Source organism: Euprymna scolopes, chromosome 16 (assembly GCF_053919585.1).
Source record: "Euprymna scolopes isolate OS-2025 chromosome 16, ASM5391958v1, whole genome shotgun sequence".
NCBI classification, from domain to species: Eukaryota; Metazoa; Mollusca; class Cephalopoda; order Sepiida; family Sepiolidae; genus Euprymna; species Euprymna scolopes.
In genome coordinates, this window is record NC_136497.1 from 98,978,636 (window position 1) to 98,997,321 (window position 18,686).

The 18,686-nt window shown below is 36.1% G+C and overlaps 1 protein-coding gene across 1 annotated transcript in view; it reads left to right on the plus strand.

The window, feature by feature from the left end:
• Positions 1 to 859: 859 nt before the first annotated feature.
• The window catches only part of LOC145296027 (uncharacterized), a 37,088-nt gene continuing 19,261 nt past the window's right edge, over positions 860 to 18,686 (plus strand). Inside the window, exon 1 of the mRNA XM_080142073.1 lies at positions 860 to 1,350. Coding sequence (XP_079998199.1) covers positions 1,062 to 1,350 — 289 coding nt within the window. The 5' untranslated portion in view covers positions 860 to 1,061. The remainder of the gene's footprint in view (positions 1,351 to 18,686) is intronic.

The following is an 18,686-nucleotide window of genomic DNA, read 5'->3' on the forward strand; positions in this document are numbered from 1 at the left end:
TGATTACTTAAATTATAGCTAAACGTAGAAAAATAAATTATTGTAGTTCAATTGTTCTCTAAATTCATTTTGAACGTGCCTGTGTCTTATAAAAGAATCTACAGTTGATTTTATAGGCTGGGCCTTTCCACTTGTGCGGTGATAAAACTTCATTAATGCACTTATGATGTTAGGTTGTATAAAAGTATTAATTTTGATCAAAATTGGACTTTCTTTAATGAGATTATTTCGATTATCGATTTTTGATACTTATCGGAAGCATTCCGATACAAAACCTATGTCAGAACACTCCCAGACACATCAAGTACCTCCACGTGAAATTTAAAAAACTGGCCCAGTCGTTTTGGAGTCTAGAAGGAACTCTCTCTACCCTCCCCCTCTCTCTCTCACACACACACACACACACACAAAGTTCCTTTCATATAACAGATAGATAGATAGATAGATAGATAGATAGATAGATAGATAGATAGATAGAAAATGTCAGAATGTAATTGTGGATGATTTTTTGTTAAAAACTACATCTAGCACATGCTCTATTCAATTATTTATCGTAATTTTTGAATTTATACTAATTTCGACATCGACATGAGGCGTAAGTATGTAATAATGTTTTCACCTGAAATGCGATGGTTTAAAAGATCACCAATTTAAACTATCACCAACTTTTTTTTAACGCAAATAAGTCATAAATGAATTGATAAAGAAAGATATTTTTTAACATTTTTCCCAAAGGTATCTCCTTTAGAATAATTTCTATCGGTAATAATCATTTTTATTATCTTAGTTGAAGTTATATTTTTCATTTCTGCTTTTTTTTTCTTCCTCTCTCTCTCTCTCTCTCTCTCTCTCTCTCTCTCTAGCGACATAGACTTCTCCGTTAGACCGAGCCTTGGTAACAAAGAGGGTTGATTTGTTTAAAAAGTCCAAGGGAGCGCACTTGTCAAGTTGGAGGACGCCACCTGTCGAGTATAAACAGGTGTGACCAAAGGAGGACTACTAGTTATAGTCGTCTGGGAAACCGCGACCCTTCAAATATTAGAATCTCCAGTTTTGTTGACATGGTTTGGCGGGCGAAAGATATCGTTCATCTTTTCTTTTTTTTGTCTGTGTTTTCTTCGATCATTGTTTGTGCAGCCCACGATGAACGATCAGGAAAGAACAACGCAACAAACAAAAATGCTGATGTCCTAAAGACCGTGGTGGTTATTGGGGCGGGAATTTCGGGTTTAACTGCCGCCCGAACACTTACAAACACGGGACACTACGATGTAACTCTCTTAGAAGCTCGAAAGTCGCGTTATGGAGGTCGTGTCTGGACTGACCGCGTCTCATTTGACAGAATTAAAGGTGATTATTTATTTGTTTAAAAAAATTATCTAACAAAAAACGTGATTTCTACTTAAATTTCCGGTATTTATTTATTTATTTCATTTTTGCCAAACAATGGTCGAAAATTTTATTTATTTAGTGGGGGTCATTTAAAGTTAAACTTTACCCTCTCCCGCCTCCGCAACCAATTACTACTTTAAATTAACTTTTTCTGATTGCTTCTACAGAATTTGAACTGAATCAAACCGATTTTTACCGAATTATAACTAACTTCGGTTAGAGTTAGCCCCCCCCCCCCCAAAAAAAAAAAACAATGAAAAAGTAATTAAGGTAGTTAGAAAAGTAACTTGATAACATTTATTTGTTTTTTTGACAACTTTTCGAATCTGTGTGTAGTAAAACAAAACCGTAATTAATAAAGGTGCTAATGTTCGAAGGGGGAAATTTCTGGCCTCGAAATATTTAGGTCACTTCGTATTAACTGACTGGTGTTGACTGGTGTAATGACATAGTCTTGTTTATTTTTTTTTATTCGCGCGGTCTTCCAAGTACATCCCTCCGCCACACACACACACACACACTCCACGCCCGAACCAAAAGATCCGATCTTTTTTATTTTGGAAACAAAATACTTTTTGTTTTTCTTCAATCTTCTTTAACATAACACTGATCAATAAAATTTTGTTTTTTCCAAGTTTTCGGGGTCGCTGATAACGAATCTGATATTAAAACCCGTCGCAAATGTACCGTTTGCATGGTATTAACCCTCGCACTATTTTGTGCCATCTGAGTACCGCCTTCGTTTACGCTATTCCTATTCTTACAGGATGCGTCTGCGCGTGCACGCGCGTAGTATAGTGACTCGTTACATCGCGGAGGAATTTTTAGCAGACATTTAAAATAACAAGGAAGTTTTCAAAAATAAAAAAAGTGGTCCATTTTTGTGTTTTGATGCTTTTTAATTGATCTAAAAAGTTAAGTTTTTACCAGCGGTTCACAAAACATTTTTTTTTTTTTTTTGGCGGGGGTATTCTATTATAGAACTTGTACAACTTTTAACAGGTGCTTCTGAAGATTAATTTACCGTTTTTCCATAAGTAACGCCTACCCCCCCCCGCCCAATTTACCGTTTTTTTCCGTAAGTAACGCTCCAACATACACCGAGCAGAAGAACCGTATAATTGTTGGTATTTTTTTAGGTTAGGTCCACGTCCACAATTTTCTTTTAAATGACGACTTTAAGGTTTTTGACTATGCTGAATACGAAAATCGCATTGAAATTTTGTAGAAGTAAGTAGTTATCGAGATATAAAAAAACTTGTATTATGCATTGTATTTTTTGGTGGCCATCTTTTTTTATGCGCGTGCGCGCGCCATAAACAAATCTACTCATTTATGACTGACGCTGCACGCGCGTAAAAAAGATGGCCGCCAAAGAATACAATGCGTAATACAACTTTTTATATCTCGATAACTAATTATTTCTGCAACATTTAAATGCGATTTTCGTATTCCACATAGTCGAAAACCGGTAAATTTTTACATTAGGCCCACCTCCACAATTTTCTTTAAAATGATCACTTTTATAGTTTTTTTACTACACTTTTTGAAACTATAATTTCTTCATATAGTAGAAACTATTTGTTTCTTGGAATTTCAAATGTTATTTTCAGCATTCCTGAAAACTTCTAATAGTATGTGAGAAATTTAATCTCACATAATTTAGGACTACTAGCAGAGAGAAATTGACACAATGAATGAAAGACAAACTTAGCCCATATGATAAAAACCAGTCGTCTTTCTTCTGGGTTGCAAAATCGTTGCATCATTTTGCAGCTCAGCTGAGTCTGGTAGGTGCTGCTTGGTAAGAAGTGTTAAATCTCTACTGAGTAGAGTTTTAATGTTCTTGGTAAATGGATTCATTTAATTATGCCTCAAACTCCACACTGGACCCGGCACACCACTCCCTCCCTGACTTTCCTTTGCAGACAGACGCCACACTAGACGATTTGAAAATCACCCCTTCTCAGGTACATGGTATTATAAAAAACCTAGACACCTCAAAAGCATGTGGACCAGATCTCATCCCGGCTGTGCTATTAAAAAAATGCTCTGCTGAGGTTGCTCCAGTTTTCTCCAAACTTTACAATAAATGCCTTAACGAATCTTGCTTTCCCGACTGCTGGAAAACTGCTTCTGTGGTACCAGTCTTCAAGAATTCTGGTGAAAGAACTGACCCACTAAATTATTGCCCCATTAGCCTCCTCCTGCTTTTTGCCAAAATATTTGAGTCCTTAGTTAATCAAGCCCTAGTTCAGCACCTAACAGCTGCTAAACTCCTGACTGACAAACAATATGGATTCAGGCAAGCCCGTTCAACAGCAGATATCTTAACTGTAGTATCTGAACATATATACCGTTCACTGGACAAGACAGGGGAGGGTAAAGTTGTAGCCCTGGATATATCTAAAGCTTTTGACAGGGTATGGCACGATGGTCTTCTAAGGAAAATTAGATCATATGGAATCACTGGAAGAATACATAATGTAATTAAATCTTTCTTAAGTAAGAGAAAAATCCAAGTTGTCCTTGACGGTCGTACATCTAAACAATATGACATAAATGTGGGAATACCTCAGGGGTCTATCCTTGGACCTCTGTTATTTCTGATATTCATAAATGACCTCCCTAATAAAATTGTTTCGGAGATGGGTATATTTGCCGATGACACCACTCTCTATAACAGATATGAGGGGAAAACAAATGAACACATATCCAAGGAAATGGCAGTAACACTAGAGGATGACCTCCAATCCGTAGTGGAATGGGGACAAAAATGGATGGTCACTTTCAATGCTTTTTTTTTTTTTTTTTTTTTTACATAGGCATCACCACCCACATTATCAAGGCCCAGAGGCCACTCAAGGATAAGGGTTAAAGAGTGTACAGTAGAAATTGGACAATATAGTAATCATTAGTAATGAAAATTTGGTAAATTTGATAACTTATATGGAACGGCTCATCAAGAACTTATTTACTTTAGACTTGAACACAACCATATTGTAGTCAGCCGGAAAGCAGCTAAGACTAAGCTTGTTTCCTTCAATAACTACAAGAAACCTTCCCTACCACTAATAGCAATGGCCAAGAACACATTGCCTGAAAGTACTTCTTTTAAACTCCTCGGCCTAACGTTTACATGGAATATGAACTGGAATAGATACATTGAGAGCATTGCCAAAACTGCTGCAAACAAGGTTAGCTCCCTCTACCGTGCTAGAAAGCTACTTACACCTGAAAGTATCCTGTACCTCTATAAGGCCACCATTCACCCATGTATGGAGTACTGTTGTCACATCTGGGCTGGTGCAGCTGCTGCTTGTCTCTCGCTCCTGGACAGGGTTCAAAAGAGAGTCGCCAGCCTGATAGGTCCTGATAGGTCCTTTCATCAAGGCTTCAGCCTCTGTCCCATCGACGAGATATTGCATCCCTCTGCCTGTTCTACAAATACTTTAATGGTGAATGCTCTGACGAACTGCAAACACTTGTACCTCGTCGACGTAACTACCCCTGACAAACCCGACAAGCCACTAAGTCTCACCCCCTTTACAGTAGAGATCCCTAGGTGCAAGGAAGCCTTTTACTCCAATAGTTTCTTCCCCAGAACTGCAGGTCTTTGGAACTCCCTTCCGGGATTCTGCTTTCCCAACTGTACTGATATGCAGAAGTTCAAGTGTAATGTGAACAAACATCTTTCTACTCATCCCCCTTTATAGTATCCCTGCAAATTATGTCCCTGATAGTAGCCCCCTGCTTCAAAGTGGCACTGTGCCTTGTTTGGGGTGAAAATTGAATGAAAAAAAATAGTTAATTTCCATATCAACATTTTTTTAGCTGATTTAAAGGAGACGATATTACATCGAGGAATGAAACTTAATTAGTTAGGTAGAATAATCTCACTGAGGAACGAAAAGAGAGCTCTAATCGTCCTTAAATTAATGAGTCCATGACTGGTTAAAAGAGAGACCCAAATAAGGTCTGTCCAGTAAAAAATATATACACAAACTGAAGTTTTTCGGTTTGAACATCCTGATGAGTTCAAATTTAAATCAATCAAAAGGCTGTAATAAAGCATGACATCAAATTCTTATCATTATTATTTTTAATGAAGAGTAGATAATACAGTGGATGTGTTATCAACCAATGTTGTGTTATCGGCAGCTCCAGTAACTCTCGCTTCTCCTTTTTTGTCCCTCAGTCCTCATTTCCAATGAGTGATTTTTCTGACAAAGGGTGAAGAAAAAGCTGCTTTGTGAACAGTAGCCTGAGATGTCGGAAATTTTTCTGTTTCTATGTCTATCCTTGTGGCCATGTCACTAGTAAGGGTGCTGGAGGTAAACGTTTCATCTGGGCTGACGTTACCCGCCTGATAGTCAGGGACCCGAACCTTGGTTAACCACTAAGGAGGCTGTCCTATCAGCAGGTGTAAAGTACTGGGGCTGCTGTATTGCCATTTGGTGAAGGGATTCTGGACCATGCAGTAGTCTCTGGTGGGGCCTCTCGATGCCATACTAGTGGGTAATTGTTACAGCTTTACCTTATGTGCTACACAAAAAAAAAAAAAAAAAAAAATTCCTCTCTTTCTTTCTCTTACTTTCCCTCTCTGTCCTACTTTAACCAAGTCTGTTGACCTGTTCCACAAACCCGAAAAACTCAACATGAAATATCTCCAAAAAAAAAAAACACGAATAAACCTAGAACCCCATCCTCCAACGTAGACCCCCTACTACCATGTCTCCTTCTCCAACATCAGAGGTTTACGTTCCAACCTTCCAGAGGTTGAAACCAAATTACAGGAGATGAAACCGGACTTACTCTTTCTAAGCAAACTGGCATAGGGCTGACCACTTCCCTAGATGAGTTCATAATGAAAGGATACTCTAATTTAACATCTAAATCTGACCCCCAAGATCGCTATGGACATGGAATATGCGCCTACATTAAAGATAGCTTCCCGTGTGGTAGAGATATCTCCAGAGAAGACCCTAATTTACCTTATATGTGTTTCCGGGTTGCACTTGCTTACACCACCGCATTCATATTTGCCCTCTATCGCCCCCGCAACAGCAGGGTTACTGTCCTTAAGAGTATATCTGAGAAAATTGACCTCATCCTTTCTACTCATCCCTTGGCTACCATTCACATTTGAGGTGACTTCAATGTCCAAAACGTGGAATGGCTGACCCACTCAAATAAGACAGATGATGAGGGGAGGTTCTGTCATGATTTTGCCATTGCCTATGACCTCACTCAGATTGTTCGCGAGCCCACCCGTGTGCCCAATACTATTGATCAATATGCAAGCCTTCTAGACCTTTTTCTCTCCACTTCCCCTGAGCTATGTTCATGTTCCGTTCTATCTCCCCTGGGATCCTCCGATCACACAGTTGTATCAGTTAAGATAAAAATGAAATACAATAAGTCTTCAGATGTACCTCTCCACCGTACTGTATATCGATACTCTATGGCTGACTGGGATAGCTTCCGTACATTCATATCTGATCTACCTCTGCATTCCATGTTTAAAAAGGATGTGTCCTCTATAGTATCAGACCTGACCGAATGATTAATTGTAGGCATAGACCGATTCATACCATAAAAAATTCCAACAAAAAATTCCAACAAAAACCTAACAGCCAGCCATGGTTCTCCCCAGAATGTGCTGCTGCCATTGCGCACAGAAATCACTTTTTCCATAGCTACCAATGTAATAGATGTATGAGACTAAAGCTGCCTTCAGGACTGCCAGCAATCACTGTAAAAGAGTAATAAAAAATGCAAGAGAGCTATATGCTCAGTCTGTCAAATCCAAAGTAGATGAGCAGCAGCTTGCTTCTCACCAGTTTTGGCAAATAGCAAACAGGATCCTGAACAGATGCGTGTGTTCTATCCCAACCATCATCAATGGACCTGAGGTCATCTCATCAGCATTAGACAAGGCCAAACTATTTGCCAAGAACTTTGTAGCTAACTCTACCCTTTGTGACAAAGATTATCAACTCCCTATATTTCCTCCTACAACAGACAACACGTTATCCAACATACAAATATCTGTGCATGAGGTCGCCAAACTAATTAAGAACCTTGATTCCAGTAAAGCAACTGGCCCAGATGGCATTCCAATTATAGTGCTGAAAAAGCTTCGATCAGAACTTGCCCCTAAACTGTTTAAGCGATGCCTTAAGGAGAAGTGCTTTCCAACACCCTGGAAAACCTTGTCAGTATGCGCTGTATTTAAGAACTCAGGTGCTAAGTCATCTCCCTCTCAGTACAGACCAATAAGTCTCCTGTGTGTCATGAGTAATTTACTGGAATCCATATTAAATAAAGAAGTAGTCAACCACCTCAGCAGAAATAACCTTAGTGACATGCAATATGGTTTCCGGTCTGCTAGATCTACAGCTGATATGCTAACAGTTATATCCCGTAGGATTAGTGAATCTCTCGACAAAGGCTTCCTTTCTAGGGCAATTGCTCTTGACATATCAAAGGCCTTCGATAAGGTTTGGCATAAGGGCCTACTTCACAAGATTTCCAGCTACGGTATAACTGGAACTATTTTCTCGGTCATTAAATCATTTCTCTCTGATAGGTTCATAAGAGTAGTGGTCGATGGGCAGCAATCAGAGGCCCACAGTATTAATGCTGGAGTCCCCCAGGGGTCCATCCTGGGCCCAACTCTCTTCTTGATCTACATCAATGATCTCCCAAAACACATACTTAAATCATTCGTTGACATCGATACTGATGACACGACCATCTACGGCAACACATCAAAGGCCGTAAATGACAAAGTTCTCTCTGATTCCCTCTCCTCTGATCTTGAGCGCATCGTTCAGTGGGGGAAGATGTGGCTGGTTACTTTTAGTGTATCTAAAACCAAGCTCCTAACTTTACATCATCAACGCTATGTTTCTCATCTAGCATCTATTGAAATGGATGGCTCTCGTCTTGGGGAGGCTTCATGTTTTGACAAGCTCCTGGTTATATCTCACAGGATTAGTGAATCTCTCAACAAAGGCTTCCTTTCTAGGGCAATTGCTCTTGACATATCAAAGGCCTTCGACAAGGTATGGCATAAGGGTCTACTTCACAAGATTTCCAGCTACGATATAACTGGAAATGTTTTCTCAATCATTAAATCATTTCTCTCTGATAGGCTCATAAGAGTAGTGATCGATGGACAAAACATCAGAGGCCTGCAGTATTAATGCTGGAGTCCCTCAGGGGTCAATCCTGGGCCCAACTCTCTTCCTGATCTACATCAATGACCTCCCTAAACACATACTTAAATCATTCGTTGACATCTATGCTGATGACACGACCATCTACAGCAACACATCAAAGGCTGTAAATGACAAAGTTCTCTCTGATTCTCTCTCCTCTGATCTCGAGAGCGTGGTTCAGTTGGGGAAGACGTGTCTGGTTATCTTTAATGCATCTAAAACCAAACTCCTATCCTTACATCATCAACACTCTGATCCCCATCTGGCATCAATTGTGATGGATGGCTCTCGTCTGGGAGAGGCCCCATGTTTTGACAAGCTTCTGGGTTTGACCTTTACTCCTGATCTGAAATGGAACATGTATATCAAGTCTGTTGCCCGGGCTGCTGGGAAAATGGTGGGATCCTTCTACTGCTCCAGAAGATATCTCACTACTGATGCAATTCTCTATCTCTATAAAAGCCAAGTACGTCCAAAGATGGAGTACTGCTGCCACATCTGGGCTGGAGCTTCAAAAAACAGCCTATCCTGCCTTGACAAAGTACAAAATAGACTTCATGACTTAGTGGGGGATGCTCTCTTCTCTTCCCTGCAACCTCTCTCCCACAGAAGAGACATTGCGAGCCTGTCTTTGTTTTATCGTTATTTCCATGGCAAGTGCTCGTCCGAGCTCCAATCTCTGGTCCCCTCTCGTCAATCCTTCATGATAAACACCCGTCTAGCTAAAACCACTGTCAGTAATTTCCCCCACTCTTTATCTGTGCCTAAATCAAAACGTAGATTCCATGAACATAGCTTTTTTCTGAGAAGTACATGCCTGTGGAACTCTCTTCCGCTTGCCTGTTTCCGACCTGACTACAACTTGGACGTCTTCACGTCCAACATAAACAAATTCCTGATTAATCGCCCCCTTAAGTAAGACACTTTATCAAATCTCCAATACCAACTATTACTATGATATTATCCCATTGATTATTGTACACAAAATAACCTTTATCCCCGAGTGGCTTCCGGGCCTTGATAAGTGGTGATCCCCATGTAAAAAAAAATAAAAAAGTCATGCAATTTCTGATATACTGCCAAAAGAGGAAAGAAGAATTAATGGGTATCCATTACTTTTTTCCAAATATTAAATACAAGGTAACTATGTCAATTAATCCACAAGTCAATAATTCTATTGGTCACAAGAACTTAACCAATCATTGTAGGTTTTATTATTTATTTTTTTTTAAGAACTATGTGTGACTTTGCTTATGATGAATGAATTGACTGTCAATAATTTAATGAATACTGAGTTTAAAGAGAGATTTAAAGGAGTTTAGTGATTTACTTTTTTTGGACAATTCCATTTCCTGAAAGTATCCTTCTAACTCACCCCAACACAGTCAAAATGGTATCAACTGTCACAAGCATCACAGCACACCATAGGAGATGTTTTGGGGAATTCAAGCCTCTTTTACGATTAACGATCTTATTACTGGAGTTGGCTGCCATATTGTGTTGAACTTCAGATGAAAAAAAAAACAGTGGTTTGAGCGGAAAACTTTCCCACTTCTTTATATTCAAAGGTGCTGCCTGTAGAAATTCTATGATGTTAAAAAGTGAAATATGATAGATAAGAATGAAGGATAACGTTCTTTTGTTCTTGACATTAATTCCCTTCTAACCTTAATAGGGAAATTACACAATATGCAACAGTATATATGCACAACCATTGTAGAACATTCTTTAAAAAAGTCCATTCCGAAAGACTTATCTAATTCCGACAAGTCCAGTTTAATTTGTTCAACAAAGGTTTTGAGTTCCTCCAATTTCATTATCTGCACCGCCAATATTCGATCTTTGATAATGGAAGGATTCAGAAATGTCTCCCTCAAACAATTTAAGGCAACAATATAGTTATTGGAGGTGACATCTATATTAGAGGTTAAGTCATTAATTTTCCCCTTCAATTTACATTTAAGAAGCAATTTATCCGCCTCCCCCAAATTGGGGGTACACAAATCAAATCTTTTGAGGAAAGTTCTAAGGAGACCCACTAAAATTTGGACATTCCAAATCCAACATTAAAGGCTGAAGAGATGCAGGTTTTTAACCTCATGACCAGACTTCAATTTATGTAATACTTTCCTAATATCGGAAGAAAATATTTCTGAATCTTGGCAAAGCATCAACCCCTCTTCCTGGGGAGATTTTAAAATAATTTGGTCAAATAAATCATCCAATTCATTTAGCCATCTTTCTACGTCTGCTGCTCCTGACTCAATTGAAGTCGTCAGTGAGGGATTTTCCTTCAACCATTTCACTGTGTTTGAAATTTGACATTTCTTAGCCCCAATTTTGGCAAATAAGTCCTTAGTGCCGTCATTGTGAAATTAAAATGTAATGTAGGCTGAGAATGAATGCAAATTACCGACAACGAAATTAACGTAAAGGAAGGGGAGGAGTCAACCCACCCTTTTTCATGCTCTCATTTATAATTTAATTTTGGTATATTTTTACTTTCTTTCCATCTTAACGATCATCTTAAATTGATGATGTTTATAAGTTTTCGGGTATGCTGAAAGCAAATATCACATTAAAATTTGGGGCAGATAAATAGTTTTCTGAAAATTAAGACTTTTTTTTCAATGTATAATGTGTCAGTGGCATTCACCATTCTTAACATAGGGATGAGGAAGGTGTTTTGTAACACATTCGCATTAGTACTTTTCAGTTGGGAAAAAAACATGGCCTCCAGTGAAAACATAATGGATTACATTGGATAGTAAAGGTCTTAATATCCAGAAAATTACTTGTCTGCCCCAAATTTAAATGTGATATTCATTTTCAGCATACACGAAAACCCAGTAAGTCATCAAATTCACGTTGAATGCTGAGGCGAAAAGAAAGTAAAAAAAAAAAATCTCGTTCAAAAGCCATACCACTGTACCAAAGTAAAATTGAAATATATTATGAAGTATAATAATGGTTTACTCAATATAAAGTATTGCCAAAGAAATTACGATGGATATTGGATAATGTACGTGATGGACTATTCTATGAAAATCAAAAAACAAATACATTCACCATTGTGCAAGATCAGACAAAACTAATCGATAAAAATTAGCAACCACTTTAAGCACCAACCGCTTAAAAAAAAAGAAAGAAAAGACTGTACTTCTATAGAACTTGAACAGAACTGTTTTATTTAGGCAAAAAACAAGTTTACCGTTTTACCTTTTAAAAAGTTGAAAGAAATATTGAAGCGATACATAAAACTAAAATCAAGTCTCTGCCATTTTTGAAATGACACTGTGTGGTTTCTTTGTTTTTACTACTCCTCCTTCCTCTCATTTCACCTCCTAGTCATAAAAAGTTGTGTTTCTCATATAATTTTAAATTACATTAAAATTAGATGAAGTTCTAAAGGATTGCTGTCCTCCATGGGTTGCAAAGAGGAGGGGGCAGCTAGCTATTAAGCACATAGATTCGGGACCACTTCCATTATCTTCCTCAGACAGTTTAATACATATGATATAAATGTCACTAAAAATATAATAGTTAAAGTTGTAAAGGCGGTCCACCCCCCTATGTCTCTTAGGTTAAGAGGGTACTTACAAATTTGGGACCATTTCCATTGTCTTTTCAGGTAAATTTTACATAATACACTTTTTTTTTCTGTATAGAACACTCGAATATCACATCAAGTTTTATCTATAGATGAAGATTTTGGTGTTTTTTTTAAATAACAACCCTAAGTAACTAAAGTAAATATGATACTATTTTTTTTTTTTTTTATGCAGGAAATTTGGATTATCTCCCTTACAATCTTTTCTGAAATTTTATGACTCCATGTTGGGTTTTTTGAATATTACTAGTTTTTAATCACTATTTTATGTTGTAAACTAGTGAACTTGAGTATTATTTGGATTATTTCGACCACTGTTCTCATTTTGAGTGTTATTTGCACAATGTTTTGGCCAATGTAACCTCTAACCTTCTTCAGATGTATCTTGTCGAACTCTGGAATCTGCACAGAATTTTGAATGGAACCTTTTACTTAATTTGCAGGATAACATGCTATCCTTCCGTCAGCCATGATCAGTTAGAAATCTTAAGTAATTTGCAAGTGTATTCTTTGTATTGCTCGCACTGAGGATTGATCAATCAACCTTCAGAAGAGAGTCACTTACAACTAAATTTTGCTTCATACTTTATCCATTGCGCCACATCATTTTGTCCATTTTGTTAAAAAAGTTCAGATTAAAGTTATTGCAGATGAGAAAATATCAAAATAAAAACAGATTCATATACAAATGCATCAAGCTTATTGACAAATTGTTAAGACAACAAAAATTAAAAAGGTAATAAATGAGAATTCAAAATGTTGAGGAATGTTCCAAGTGATAAATGAGTTTTTTAGTGTGTAAGAAGTTGAGCAGCCATGTTTGTTTCAGATCACATCGTGTGAGTTTGCAGGTAAGCATTGTAAATGTGTGTGTTTATATATTAGTTCTACTCTCTGAGAGTGTGTGTATAAACTTGTGCATTATATGAGTTTCATGAGGTTATATATGCTTACGCTGTGCATATAATAGTTTGTCTCTTGTGTTTGCTGAGGGCTGGATCTGTGGCATATTCACATGTGTTGAATCTGAAACAAAAAAAACACAAAAGGATTTTTATATTATACACGAAATCAGGTGAATATTTTTGCATCTGTACTGTTAGCTAAAAGAAACTGCTGATTAACAATGTTTTACAAATCAAGAATTGATACTTAAAAATAGCATTCACTGCTGCTGCTTCCCATAAAGTCTAACATCTGTTCTGGCCTTGGACAGAGGAAAACTAAAGATCTTCCTAGACTCAGGTAATTTTTACTTTTGTCCCAATCCAGAAAGCTTTTTATTTTTGGTGGGGGGTGAAGTAGCTGGATTTTCCCCACACTAAAAACCGAATTTGTTTTTAATTTTGCTCCTGTGAAGAAGTAAATAGACCAAACAATTCTAAAATAGTATACCCCCCCACTCTTTTAATTGAGTAACCCCAATTTTGCCATCCAAATGAAATAAGTGAAATGTTTAGCAATAAAAAAACATTGAGTTAATTTTAATCAAGAATACTTATCCCCTCCCTCAATGTATGTCCAAGAAGGAGTGTTAAAATAACATTTATTTCTTTGCCAATATTTTTAAGATGCATTCATATTTTTTTTCTTCCCATTACCTCCTAGAGATTGACCTGCTTTTTTCCAGTACATTAGCTGAAAAAATAGTGGGTGTTTTGCCCTTAGGAAGGCTTGGTAGGGCTCTACTACTAATCTGCCCCTTATATTATTTTGTTTTGCTCCCCCCACATTGATGAAATCTCTATATTAATAAAAGTGTGTATATGTTTCTTACATTTGTGACTTACACATTGTTTTTGTTAATCACTTATGAAATAAAAAATGCATAATGTAAAATGCTAACTGAAAAAAACAAAAACAAAATTAAATCCACCAGATTCCAATTTGGTTTCTTCATAAACAAGTCAACCATTTTAATTTATTAGAGTTGAAAATAAAAGAATGAATTACTTTGTAACTCTTCAAAATTTGAAAGCATTTTAACTGAAATAAAAACATTCTTTCTACCTTTAAAATTCTTCATGTACTACAATTTTTGAAAGTTATTTACATCAAATGATTTTGTAGAGATTAAAACATTATCTTAGCAAAATTAGTTATAGGTTTATAACCATTTGATTCAATTAATAATTTAATGACCAAATAAAACAATGTGTGTGTGTTTTCGTTTTTTTTTTTTTTTTAAATTTTTTTACAAATATATATATATATATATATGCATTTTCGTATAAATAATTGAATTAATTCAAAAAATATCGCAAAACAAATAACATCTACATAAAAGAAGCGCAATACATTCAGTTGTGTGAGATAGCCTAGTAGTAGTGGGTTACACGTCTTACCATGGGGTCCTAATTTCGAATCTCGCTAGATTCAGCGAGTCTGATGAGTTGTAGACAATGAAACATGTGTCGGTGGATAATTATATTTTATATATATATATATATAATGTAATTTGGATTTAATAAAATAAACCAGAACAAAAAAACGAGAATGAAAACTACCGAGGAAGTACAGCTAATAAATAACTCCTTCAATACTATGAATATTTTGAAGTAGGAAAGTCTGTATTTGTAATGTGTTATTATGGTGATTACAACTAGTGTTGGGACGATTCCTAAATTTTTTCTGATTCCAGGAAAATGTTGATTAACGATTCCGATACCAAGTACGATTCCGATTCCCGCGGAATTGTTGTTTTGATATATACCATTATAAAGTTTTTGTGTAGCGATAAAAATTTGGTACAGTGAAAAAGTGGAAATACAATTAAGTGAATTTCGAAAACGAGTTGATTTTTTCGTAAAATTTCTTTCATTGAAGATACAAGTCAAAAATATTTTAACAATGAATTAAACATGCACCATGAAATTAATAACAATCAATTTCAGGAGTTATTTTATATATAAAAAAATATAAAAGAAAAAGAAAGTCATGATTAATTCAACAAAAATACAATAACATCAAATTTCAAGGGGAATAACATGTTTTGTTTATCTTTTGATATTCATTTTTTGTCTTATTTTCTCTTTATTTTTGATAACTCTTTAAAATTTAACATTTTTTTTATTTTTTTGCAGCTTCAATCGCTAACTGATTTTTTATTCCACTTTCTACAATATTCTTATTACTAAATGAAATTTAAAAATAACTAAATTTTTGATTTAAATTTTTAGCCTTTTATATTCAATCGTCTCAAATTATTCCTATTTATTTATTTGACTTTTTAAAAAATATTTTTAACAATAATAATGTTATTTTTTAAATCTAAATAAATTGGTTTATTTCTATATTTATTTTTATTATATAATTATATATGGTAAATATAGTGATACGCTACAACAGAACACGACCACTCTAATTTGTTTTTCAGGGGTAATCGAGGTCGCTGACAACGAATCTGATAATCAAACCTGTTGCTACCTCCCCCAATGTAAACAGAAAACAGTAAAATCTCCTAAAAATGTTAAATGGTATTCTAATTGGTAAATGTTGGCACGTCACTTATGGAAAAACGGTAAATTAAATTGTGGAAGCACCTGTTAAGCCACACAAGTTCTATAATTGAACCTCCCCCCCTGCACGCGTGCAAAAAAGAACGAAAAACATAAAAATGTTTGCTCATGTTTTTGTAAACCGCTTGTGAAAAGTTTGTTTTAGATCCATCAAAATGCATTAAAAACTACGTAAGACAAAAAAAAAAAATCCCCCCCAAAAGTACTATAATGTATTCTCTTTAAATTTTGTTTTAGACAACTTTTTCTTCGAATTTTAAATTGTCTTCTGATGAAAAAACAAAAGTTTGAAAATTCTATGTTCTGGGGGGAAAAAATGTCTTTTCGACATTCCCCCTCCCCCCCACTTGGAGTACTTTTCTTCCTTTTCATATAATTTTAAATGTTCCACAAAAGATTTGTACGCCATGTGAAATGGCAGTTTGCTATGTGAAGGCACATTCAACAGCCGTCATTTATGTTACCTCGCGCATAAACGGAATATGTAAAATGGCGGAAAATAGTCCCTGTGTTCAGGGGTTAATACTATGCAAATGGTAAATTTGATTACCAGATTCGTTGTCAGCGACCTCAATTACCTCTAAAAAAAACTAAGTTTATGACAACCTTTTTATTTTTTGTTAGGGGTTGGGAAACATTTACCTATGCTCACATCACAACTGTGATACCAGGCATCGGTGAATATTGACCAAGCCCTTACAGTCCTTTAGTTGAACGGCTCTGAGTGACTAGTCAGTTTGCAAAGAGAGTTCAATAGGATTTTCAAAAAAAGTTTAACTTTTTTCCTTTTTTAGTAAATTTTTCACATTTTTTTTGTTTTTGTTATACAAAGAAGTTCCAGAAGAAATGTGTAATTGCTTCATTCGCAGAATATTTTAATGAAATGTAAATGCCTAAAAGAAAAAAAATTAAATTCACTTACCGCATTTATTTAACAGATAGCAAAATGATTGTTTTCTTTTGGAGTTTTCGAAAGACCTTAAGCGTAACCGTCAGTCGGCATAATATGTAGTTCTAACGTTTTTGTTTTTGGATACTTCAAAAAAGCCGAGCGACAGATAACTAATCATGGGCCTCGAAGTGTCAAAACAGACAGACAGCACCTATGTATAAGAAAACTCATTAAGATAAATAAAGATCACCTTTAAAGTAGTTAATAAAATTCTTGTATATCATATTAAATATGCTATGAAAAGTTCTATGACGTTTTTATCATAAATTTTTGACAGCATTAATCTCACTTCAAACAAACAGTTCAACTTAAAAACATAAGAGAATCATAATGAAAGAATCGTAAATCTAAGGTATTTTTAACGATGCGATTCAGATTCCCTCCAAAATACACGATTCTTACAATTAACGATTCCGATGAATCATCCCACCACTAATTACAACTTGTAACAGCGTTAATCTAGATTGAGTTAAGCCGGCTGCAAATAAATTCTTTACATAAAGAGCAGTCCATCTACATTAATAGGAGAATAGAAAGTGGACCTTGTATTTGCTTTTAGCAGCGTTGTTAAACTTATTTCCCTTATTTTATTTCTTAGTCCTCATATTCCATGAGCAAGGTTACTGACAAAGGGGAAAGAATTGCTGTTTTATGGATCTATCCATTTAACACTTATTATTAGCTAATTTTTACTTTGGATAGTAGTTTTTTCTTAGTTCCTTATATCAAATGGTTTCATGCTTTTTCTGGAGTAATTTCCGTTAAAAAAACCCATTGGAGTTGAGTTTTCAGCATACTTCAGCAATTCCTAATTCCAGGTATGCATAGCAAAAGCGCAGAGGCTGGCTACCAACTCTGTCTATCTTCACCATCCATCACTTCATTTAGCCACCTTCGCGCTTTTCTTTGTGATTGAATTCTTTCTCAGGACATCAAAGAATGTGACCAAACCAACGAAGTCTCCTTTTCAGAGGAGTTTTTGTGATACTGGTGACACTTACAGAGTGATTACTATCATGGATCTAATAAATAATTATGTTTCTTTTTCATTTTACTACAGTTGAAGTTCTCAGAAATCAAAGCAGTACCTTCCTGGGTCAAACACTTCATCTCTAAATGAAACACATTCCATTAAAGTTCTCCTTTACTTCTCAAACACCAAGTTAGCAAAAAAATTGGGAACCTAATTTCCCTCTCCCCAATTGACCATTTAAATATGTGATAGTATATCTTTCTTGTTGTCTCCTTGTTTTACTAGATTCCAGAACAAGAATTTGTCTAGTCTGGTGGGATATCCGGCTTTGTGCTGTTACTTGAGGTAACATCACTTGGAGAAGGTGCACCATTCCTCGTAAAAGCCAGTGTAGGTTAGCTATAGTGAGGTTTTATTTGGGTCGTGAATACAAAATGAGATTTTGAATATTTAGTCAGAGTTTACTTATAGTGAAAAGTATCCTCATGCCTCATCCTTTTGTCATTCTTGCCGTCTTTGTACCTCACTTGGATTCATTGCGAGTAGAACTGCTCTTGAACTAGACAACGTGTCACAAAGGCTATAAATCTCGCAACTGACATCCTTGTATTTTTTTACTAGCATTTCAGCCTGGCGTTGCCCGGGTGTTTGAATGTGTATGTTGAGCAAAAACAAAAAGTGGTAGTAGGAAGGCAGGCTCGAACCCGTACCACGAAGGAGGAAAAGAATGGCAAAAAACCTGAGACATCTTTGCTGTTATGACCACCACCACACCGGAAGTGAGTTATGTTTAAATTAAGGCTAGACAATCGAAAGGAGAGGATGACTTTAAAAAATATTGGTGAAAAAAGCGATCACCTCACCCTTGTAGAAAAGTGCCCAGTTGAAGGTGGGGATATTAATGTTTTTAGCCAATTTTTCGATATTTGTCATTTGAAAGGTCTAACTTCAAAACGATACTGATCTTGGTAAAATCTGTCGCCTCTGTCAAAAGTTTTAGGTAGACATGCAAACA